The sequence below is a fragment of the Nicotiana attenuata genome, chromosome 12 (assembly GCF_001879085.1).
Source record: "Nicotiana attenuata strain UT chromosome 12, NIATTr2, whole genome shotgun sequence".
NCBI lineage: Eukaryota > Viridiplantae > Streptophyta > Magnoliopsida > Solanales > Solanaceae > Nicotiana > Nicotiana attenuata.
In genome coordinates this window covers 9,192,949-9,203,298 of record NC_032000.1, presented here as the reverse complement: position 1 = coordinate 9,203,298, position 10,350 = coordinate 9,192,949, and the positions used below count along the sequence as shown (strand labels likewise).

Below are 10,350 nucleotides of genomic sequence, written 5' to 3'. Positions count from 1 at the left end.
CAAATTAATGTGAGAAAGTATTGTCTGTGTAGATGAAATGTAAGTTTTGTATGTCTTAAGGTATAATGGATCAATAGCAACTAATGACGTTAAGCTAGAGGGCCTTTGAGTCTAAGTGAAAGTAAAATTTTAATAGGTAATGTATCAATTTCATCAAGTTAGTTGTCGTTTTATCAATTTTAATATAATAACTTTGAAAATTTTATCCTTTTATTACGCTAAAACTTCATTAATTGAGTTGGTTTGAATTATGTATTATATTTTTTAAATTTTTTAAATTTTAAGGAACTAATAATTGGACTTCATACATATTTAATAACAAGTAATTAAAGCAATTGAAAATTTATTACTTTTGGTATGTATTTAATATTTGGAATAAAATATTTCGTGCATCACATGTAAATAAAGTCTAATCTTATAAATAACCTGGTGAATATTATACTTATGTTGTCGGTGTATAAAACTTGCGTTCTTTTTCTTTTCGGCGTATCCATGCATAGCAATGGAAGTAATTGCAAAACCACCAAGAAATATGGTGGAAGGTGAATTCCTCCGCCCTTAACGTTGGTATTGGTTCGAACACTGAAAATGGAGTGATTACTCGACACCAATGGCGGATGCAGGATTTCCGCTAAGTGGGTTCCAAAAAGAAAAAGTTAAAAAGTGAGAAGAGATGTCTAATGGGAATTGAATTAGTGACCTCACAAAAGGTTCGAATCCCCTTGACCCGTGAGCTATGCTTTTGGGCTGTGTAGTGGAATTTAAAATATAATATATGGAGGCACAAAATGAATTTGCCTGTTTAGTTTTCCGTCAAAGGGGATTCGGGTGAACTTCCTCCCGTCCATTTAAATCCGCCCCCTGCTCGGCACGGATCCGAATTAATCCAGCTGATAGGTTTAGAACACCGTATGTAAAACCCTAAACTTTAGACAAAGTGCCACATCGGCAAAACACAAGAGTGATGCTGGGTACATAAGTTAACAAGCCTTAGACTCTAGTGATGCGTTTTAAACCCGTGAGGGCCTAGGTCCAGAGCGGATGGTATCAGAGTAATTGCAGAAGACAATCTTTTTAGTTTTTTTCCATAGATAAACAGAACTGTCATTACAGGATATGTTTAGGCTTTCTGATACACAGCTCAGTGCCAGAATCCAACTGAAATAATGGATAAAAAGGAAATTTGCTAAAATTCTGAATCAGAAATCTTAACAAATTCCTACTACTAAATATTGAATTCTTAACTAGATTTGCTGGACTAGATATGCTCCAATTCACTAGTTATTTTAGTACATACTCATAAGTCATAACAGATTTTGTTAAACTCAAATATACTCTTCTCTATATAATGAAGCAATTTCTTTAAGAGTAGAACTCATAGGTGGAAGAATCAGCAACTATATTTCTCAATCCACCAATTGTTGAAGCTATCATAATGAAAACTCCAATGAATATGCATGCCTGAAATTATAAAAATACCACATCATATTAGTAAAACTCTTGAAGAAACAACAAAACTCAAGAGGAAAAAGAGTTTGAAAATAATAACCAGCGGTGAAACCAGAAACTTGAAAGAAGAGAAAAAATTTCCTCACAAAGGGTGTTCAATATATGTTATATACCCCTAAAACCTAATATTTTACCTATATATACAATGTAATTTTTTGACGAAGTGGTCAATTGACCACCCTTAACACAACGTAGCTTCGCCCCTGACAATCTAAATGAATTTTTATACTATAACTGTAAAAGAACGCTTACACTATGAGTGTAACTTAACCTATTACTATTAGCATGTAACCTGTCTTATTTTCCTAGTTACTAATCCCACCTTTTATGGACGGCAACTGTAATTATCTTTTAGGTGACTTGATACTGTAAAAATTCTTTTATAATGTCCACGTTAGTAGTTAAACTCGGGATAATTACCGGTAACCAACCATAATATGTAATGCGTGAGACTAGTAACTTGTAAAATAAGACAAGTTACTTGCTACGACGGGTTAAAAAATACTAAATATATAAAAATTCTTTACATTGTCAGTATACAAACGTTGAATCTTATTTATTCACTCTGACATATAAATGAGAAATTTTGAACTTACCCAATTTATCAACCATGACATGCTGAATCTCCTTGGTTTCTTGATCTTAAGCCACATTATGCAGGGGAGCTGCAGCAAGTATTAGAAGCCAAGACATGTTTGATTTTCATAGTTCATTTAAAAGGAAAAAAAGGAAATGCAAAGAATATGAAACTTGACTTACAAAATAAGAAGTAGGAGCAAAACCAAATCCTCCAAAGAAACCAAGAAGATCACCAAAGAAAGGGAATGTTACACCAAGAAACAAAGTGAAAGCTGCAACATTAAAAAAGACACTGGTTTTTCAGCTAATGACATAGTATGGTGAAACAAAGGGCCAATAATCAGTTTGGTACACAAAGCATCCCGCATTCACGCAGGGTCAGAGGAAGGGCCGCTTCCCCAAGGGTGTGATGTAGATAGCCTACTCTAATGCAAACATTAGTGACTGGTTCCACGGCTCGAACCCGCGACCTATAGGTCACACGGAGACAACTTTACCGTTGCTCCAAGGCTTCCCTTTCTGGGCTAACAATCCATCTAAATAACGGCATACATTCTATTTTGATTGTCTTATTTGGTTTTCATGCGCGATACGAAATCTTGTGATGACAGGAGAGGAATAACAACAAAGAACAATAAACCTAAATAACTGCTCATCCAACCGCTTAAAATAAGAATAGCCAGCAGATGTATAATACATGTATAATCTATATATACCGGCTAGGAAAAGTATATAATACATTCAACGACTATTTGTGTGAAGATCCCTAATAACAAAGATACTCACCGACATATGCAGTACGAACGAAGAATCGCAGCATTACTCCAGGTGGGAAATTCCAGGTTTTCACCATTTTTTGCTCCATCAAATCAAACACTGGCATAGCATAAACCTGCAATCCTCATTCTTGTTACCTTTAGATAACACTCATCGCTCAACTAGAGCAAAAATGCATAACAAGACGACCTTCATTGGCTCCTGTATATGATGATTTTGTTGCAATTTAAATACCTGATAGCTTCCAATGACATGAACAACCACCATTAAGTTAGCAGCTGCAATAAGCCAAGATGGTCTTTCAAGTCCCACGAGCACGTTGTCTTCGACATCTTGGCCAAATGCCCAATACCCGATGAAAGCAACAGGGAAATAGCACAGGGCATTGACAAAATAGGCCCATACGGCGCCTTTCCACATTGGAACTTTCGAGGGCTTCTCAGGTGTTGATGGAATAGTGGCTTGTATCTCAAGGACCACGGCATGACCAGCATAAGCAAAGGAAACTTGACCTAACGCATTGAAGACGCGAAACATAGAATCAGCTGGACTTGTTTTCTTGTATGCGTAGCTCACGTTCGGGACTCTGCCTTTGCCTATACAACCTACCCATGCTATAGTTGAATAGCTGCACACACAATAATCAATCCCAATTGAATTTGTGAGGATCAGTTTTGAGATGAAGGTTTGTTATATCTAACACATAATAAACATAATAATAAGTAGAAGATATTCTCATACCATGATTTTTCAACTTCTTTTGTATCAAAAGGTAGATAAAAGTAGCATGCCATAAAAGTTAGTGCAGGACTACTGTTTTAATAGTAGTTCAGTTTATAATACTCATTAGCATGTATCATTTTTCTTGATTTTTCTTCAAAAAGCTCTCTTTGTCCCAATCTAACTTGTATCACACACTATAGTTGAGTACAAGCAAATTTCTAAAGAAAACAGCAACAACATGTGACACATGTACCTTTTGTATGTGGTTTCAATACAAAAGTAGATGAAGCTCTTCCCAATGCATTCAGCAGAACTAAGTATTTTCGACACAGAGCATAAATATATGTGAAAAGTTACCTAATTCTAACAAATATTAAATTTTGAACTCATAATTTCAAAATGCGCATTGAATTCTACATCCACCTCTACTTAAAACTAATTAGGCTAATTTTAAAGTCTAAAGGGTAGGCCGGTGCATGAAGCATTCCACGTTCACATAGGGTCCGGGGAAGGGCCGCACCCCAAGGAGTGTGATGTAGGCAGCCTACCCTGATGCAAGCATCAGTAGCTGATTCTACGGCTCGAACCCATGACCTATAGGTCAAACAAAGACAACTTTACCGTTGCTCCAAGGCTCCCTTTCGCTAATTTTAAAGTCTGAATCAAGAAAATTATTTGGAAGGTATTATGATAAGAATACCTCAGTGACATGACTGCAGCTGCTAATGAAACACCAGAAACAGAATTGAAATTGGGCAGCTGTGATAGAAAGAAATGGATTGCACCAAATATGCAAATCCAATAGGATTGCCTTATTGTGGTACAATTGGTGCAAGCTATTTCCATGAATTTCTTTAGGCACTTTCCTCCAGTAACCATATACACAATGTCACAACCAACTTGGACAATTAGTTGTTGTGGAAGTACTATCCATGCCCCAAGTTTTGGTCCAAAAGCATGTTTACCAAGATCCTTGTACCGATCGAAACGAACTCCAGGCACACATTCATGGAGCTGTATCATTTGCCACATTGTGTGTAAGGTTATACACCATGATAAGATCATAACTGCCGTCCCTGGACCCCTGATGGACAAAGACAACTTTACTTCAACCACAGTAAATAAATCCGTTGAAGACATAATTAGGTAATAAAAGTATGTTCTCTCTAACAGCTTAAGTTTTTAACTAAGTTGATCGCACATTTTCAACATAGTAACAGAGCAGACAGAAGTCCATTAAAAGAATCTAGCCAACACGTGAGAAAGCATGTTGAAGACATAAAAGGGCAGCCCGGTGCACTAAGCTCCCGCGATGCGCGGGGTCCGGAGAAGGGCGGGACCACACACGCAGCCTTACCTTGCATTTCTGCAAGAGTTTGTATCCACGGCTCGAAACGGAGGTCACATGGCAGCAACTTTACAAGTTACGCCAAGGAGACATAATTAAGTATAAAAGTGTGCTCTCTCTAACGACTTAAGCTTTTTGACGAGATGATCACACATTTCAAATAAATCGAACAATTTTTTGGGATCAATCCAACAAGAACATCATACTCGGATAATTGTGTAAATAATCAGAAAAAAACATTATAACTACATACCATCCTAAGTAGGCCATGGCATAAGGCAGGCTCAGAACACCAGCACCAACCATAGCAGTAACTGTGTGAAAAGTTGAGTACCACCATTTGGCTTCGCGAGGAGGACCATCTTCTGCCCATTTCTCATCTGAAGGAACTTCCTGCAAAATCATGAAACAAAAACACAATTCCATTCAAGAAACAAGCTTGTAATTTCAAGATTAAAGGCAACCCGGTCCATTAAGCTCCCGCTATGCGCAGGGTCCAGGGAAGGGCCGGACCACAAGGGTCTATCGTACGCAGCCTTACCCTACATTTCTGCAAGAGTTGTTTCCACGGCTAGAACCCGTGACCTCATGGTCACATGACAACAACTTTTTCCTTCTTGTAATTTCAAGATTATTTACTTAAAACAAGCATATATAGTGATAGCAAAGCTCACCTTTGGAGCTGGTGGAGGAGAAGATGAAACCATGTCTGCAGATCAAAGAAACACAGAGCAAGAATGTGCAAGTTCTTGAGCAACAAGAGCATGTATTTGTACTAGTTCTTGCCACTAATATTTGAGTGGAATAAAGGTTAAAGAAGTCACTTTTACTGGCTGCTTTTCCTATTAGTAATATATCTAATTGACTAAAAAGTGTAACTAACATCTATACACTGAAGGTCAGTTTGGTTTACAAACAAAATTATATTGGGATTATAATGTATTTATTATAATACTGAAATTGATAATCCATGTACAAATTCGTATTTATGATTTGTTTGGTTCATTGCATTGAAAATGAAACATACAGTGAGAATACTTTTAAATATGCCCTTGGTTTTAAAATTTATAAATTTAAATAAATTTATACTTTCAATTTTAACCTTTACCTTCTTAATAATTTTGGGAAAATGGCTTTGGTAGAAAGGACATTTTGTTAATTAACTTGCTTGTAGCTGTAGCGAAGCCAGAAATTTTACAAAGGTATTCAAGATTTAATATATATCTATAAAATGTAATTTTTGATCTATATATATAATATAATTTTTTATATACTCAGTGTAATATTCTGATGAAGGGTGTTCAGTTAAACACCCTTCGTTCTATGTGGCTACGCCACTGATTTTATGGATTGTTATCCAATATTGGATGTGGTATTATATGAAGATTCTAGTAAAAAATTATACCGGAATTACCTATACTGAAAATAATTATGCAACCAAACAAATGATAAAATTCCAAACGACTCAACGAGTCCTCAGAGTGTAAATTTTTCTTTTACACTATTTTATTTCCTAAAAGATAACTATAGCTAATTAAAAGGGCAGCCTAATGCACTAAGCTTCTACTATCTGCGGGGCTCGGGAAAGGATCAGACCACAAGGGTCTATCGTATGCAATCTTACCCTGCATTTCTGCGAGAGGTTGTTTCTACATAACTATAGCTAATTGTTCATAAAAAACTGAATTAATAACCTATAAAATAAGACAATTTATCTGCTATAATACATTAAAGACGTAAAATGAAAAAAACTCTTTATATTATCAGTATATGTAAGGTAAATTTATAAAGAAAATGCCACGAGATGGTACATCATTTAAGTTTTATGTACCTAATATTAGTCACACTACCAACTACCAAAAAAAGAGGAAAAGTTCTTTTCCAAACAGCATTTGCTACGAGAGCCAATAAATCACTCTTTTCCTTCTTTAGGGGTGGGGTATTGCCTAAATAAGTTGATCAAAGGGCCATATCTTTCTTTAATTAATGGTTCAATTAATTGAAGGTCAAGATTCTTAAACCGCATTTAATTTTTTTTTTATGCAAAAGAAACTATAAAGCTACATGGTCATTTTCATTTTAAGACAAGTGGGGAATTTCAAAAATTTCAGGACTTGACTAATGATGGAAAATTTTAATTGGTAGGTAGTTTGTGCCTATCTTGGCATCATTACAATAGTTAGCTTTATTGATAGGCAACTTTACCATATAACTATAAAAGAGAAGAAGATGTATGTTCATTAAAGGATGTGGCATTTTTTAGGGAGTTCCCCAATTAGCTTGGATCTACAATCACGATTGTAAAAAAAGTAGTTCGATGCACAAAATATTCTGTATTTATGTAGGTTCGGGGTAAGGGCTACACCCTTACGGGTATAATATAGATAGCCAACCCTAATGCAAGAATTAGTGTCTGCTTCCACGGCTCGAACCCGTAATCTATAGGTCACACGGAGACAACTTCACCGTTGCTCCAAGGCTCCCTTCAATTGATAAAAATGTAGCATGGAGGTTAATTTGACTATAAATTATTAGTGTATGTAAAGTATATGTTCAACCACGAGCGCCACACTAGCAAAAAGAAAGAAGGAAAAAGCAAAGAACTTGCCACTATTAGAGGCTAGGAAAGCAAAACAATAGTAATAATTATAATAATAGTAATAATAATATATTAATCTCCACCATATCAATATCCTTAGACAAAATAAGAAGAGAATAAAACAGATATACAAAAAGAAAAGGAATAAAGCCAGGGGTTCTTATGTAAAAATTCATTGACAGATATCATAAGAAAGAAAAAACCATTGCTCAAATTTATTGAAAGTCATTTCAGACATGCATGACAAGTACTAAGAACCACCAAAAAGATCAATCACGTAAAGCAAAAACAGCTCGCATGCGAAAAGAAAGAAACGAAAGGGGGGAGCAGAAACAACCAAGTATATATATATATAGTTTGGCAGGAGAAGATTTAGGAATAGACACGTTCTTAACGGTCGATGAAGTGAATGAAAATTAGAAGAAATCAGAAATTTTGGTAGAAAATAAAAAAGCTAGATATTGTTTTCTAGTTTCACTAAGCTTGAATAGGCAAAATTATTTGATACTATGCTAGTTGATGGCAGAAAGGGGAACCTTGAAGTAACGGTAAAGTTGTCTTCGTGTGACCTATTAGGTCACGGGTTCGAGCCGGCGGAAGCAGCCATTAATGCTTGTATTAGGGTAAGCTGTCTACATCATACTTCCTGGGTAAAGCCCGTCCCTTAACACTGCATGAACACAGGATGCCTTGTACACTAGACTGCCCTTGTGCTAGCAGGTGGTAGTGGCGAAGCCCAAAGTCATACAATGAGATTCTAAGAAAACTAAAGTGTCACATCTAATATATAACCAAAAAAATCATTTTTCCTTATTTGTGTAGTACGATTTTCCATTGAGGGGATTCAATTGAACCCCCTTGCCTTCCTTTACCTCCGTACGTCCTCGACTGGTGGGAAGTAACAAGTACTCTAAAATAACTAAAAGTGCGTGCAAGTCGGCCCAAATGCTATTAACAGAAAAAGAAAAGAAAGAAGGATAATAGTAACAACCTTTGGCAATGGCAGATGGTTTTCTGTAGTAGTTGAGCCCATTGCAGTAGAAGATAAAGAGTAAATATTCCAACTGAATTTTCTTCAGCTTTTCTCTCTTGTTTCTTTGTCATAACTCACAGATTTATTATGATGCTCTTGTTCCAATGAGGTGTCCAACTCCAGTGTATAGAAAGTTGGTAGTATTAACTCACACCCTTTAATATTTAATGCCAGTTTCATCCAACAGAAACTAACTGAAATGTGTCATCACCAAACAGGATATTTGAGGGGTCAACCTTTAACTAATAACAACTCACTGTTTTAAACACTAAACTCTATAGTAATGAATATTGAATGGAATTTGGGTCTAGAGAAATGTAATTATTGACCAGAAAAGCTGCAATGTGACAACTCGATACACGAAGCATTCCGTATTCATGCAGGGTCCGGGGAAGGGTCGCACCTCAAAGAGTGTGAAGTATGCAGTCTACCCTGATGCAAGCATCAATGGCTGATTCTACGGCTCGAACCTATGACCTATAGGTCATACGGAAACAACTTTACCGTTACTCCAAGCCTCCCCTTCCTTCACATTTCGGTTAATCATCTCCTCTCTTTTTTTTTTTTTGGTATAAGAATCCAACATGTGAAAGGAGTAAACTTTGTGACTTGGTTTTATAAAAAAGGTGGGACATTTACATTCATCATGTTCAATGTTGTTACTATATCACATTAGTACTTTCTGTATTTCAAATTCAAATCCTAGCGACTCATATATCACGCTGTTCTAGCCACAGCTTATATAATAATCTTATACTCCCTTAAGTCCTTTTTATCTGAAAACTATTTGATAGTATTAATCATGAGAGGTATTTGATCAAATTATTCTTACTATATGCTTTCTTAGAGTAGTGAGAATCCGTAAAAATTGCACGGGGCGCCCTATTTGGGCGCCCCTTTTTAACCTGTAGCCGTTTTGTCTTTTTTTTTGCATCCGTACCTACTTTTTAAAAAACTTCAGCTTCCCTTTATAACTGGGAAACTTTAGCTCTAGAGCTGAAGTTTCCGGGTTACTAAACAAAAACTTCGGCTCTAGAGCTGAAGTTTTTATTTTATTACTAGCAAACTTCAGCTCTAGAGCTGAAATTTTCGGGTTACTAAACAAAAACTTCAGCTCTAAAGCTGAAGTTTTTATTTTATAACTTGAAAACTTCAGCTCTAGAGCTGAAGTTTTTATTTTATAACTGGCAAACTTCAGCTCTAGAGCTGAAGTTTGCGAGTTAAAAAAAAAGCTTCGGCTCTAGAGCTGAACTTCAGGCCGGCTACTAAAATGCTGAAGTTTTGTGTAATTGCCTTTGCTACTTCAGCCCCGTGTACGCTTGCAATTTTTTTTGGAAAGCAGGCACAGGTTAAAATGTGGCACAAAAAGCGAGTATAGATGCAAATGCCCTGAGAATCCAAATAGAGAAAATATTAAATACCTTCTTGATTTTTGAAAATAGACAAAGTTTTATAACAATATTTTTTATTTGGCTTAAGTAACAGATAAAAAGGATCAGAGAGAGTAGGGCTTCTTTTTGGTCTGTCCTAGTTTTAATTCTTAACATCATTTGGATGGACTCAAATCCTTTTGATTATGCACCCAAGCCATCCCTTTTGGTGCAGTGTGCAACACATGGCATGTAGCAACTCTTAAAACCAGCACACCTTAGAATAAGTAAAAAGGTGTGACATGTTCCAGCAACATGTCACAAACACCCCTAAGTTAGGCCTTCATAAGTGGATCTAGAATTTAAACTGTGGGTCCAACCTATGGAATTTTTAGCATTGAACCTACTGTAT

At 36.1% G+C, this 10,350-nt stretch overlaps 1 protein-coding gene across 2 annotated transcripts; it reads right to left on the bottom strand.

The window, feature by feature from the left end:
* Positions 1,054-8,624, bottom strand: LOC109235263 (lysine histidine transporter-like 6). 2 transcript variants are annotated; one of them, XM_019401312.1, is made up of 8 exons: positions 8,527-8,624; positions 5,190-5,329; positions 4,289-4,672; positions 3,100-3,493; positions 2,875-2,980; positions 2,269-2,360; positions 2,106-2,174; positions 1,054-1,461 (listed from the first exon to the last, which is right to left on the bottom strand). In XM_019401312.1, the coding sequence occupies exons 1-8, from the start codon at positions 8,566-8,568 to the stop codon at positions 1,363-1,365; spliced, it is 1,326 nt and encodes a 441-aa protein (XP_019256857.1). In that variant the 5' UTR covers positions 8,569-8,624; the 3' UTR covers positions 1,054-1,362. The 2 variants fall into 2 exon arrangements, with proteins under 2 accessions (XP_019256857.1, XP_019256858.1); XM_019401313.1 differs by lacking the exon at positions 8,527-8,624 and adding an exon at positions 5,611-5,735.

What these genes read in the sequence shown, in the direction of transcription:
- LOC109235263 (XM_019401312.1), bottom strand. Translation starts at nt 8,568, where the DNA reads ATGGGCTCAACTACTACAGAAAACCATCTGCCATTGCCAAAG. An exon ending in ACCATCTGCCATTGCCAAAG is followed by an intron (nt 5,330 to 8,526) that starts GTTGTTACTATT and finishes ATGATTTTGCAG; the next exon opens with GAAGTTCCTTCAGATGAGAA. An exon ending in GCTGCAGTCATGTCACTGAG is followed by an intron (nt 3,494 to 4,288) that starts GTATTCTTATCA and finishes TTGTGTGTGCAG; the next exon opens with CTATTCAACTATAGCATGGG.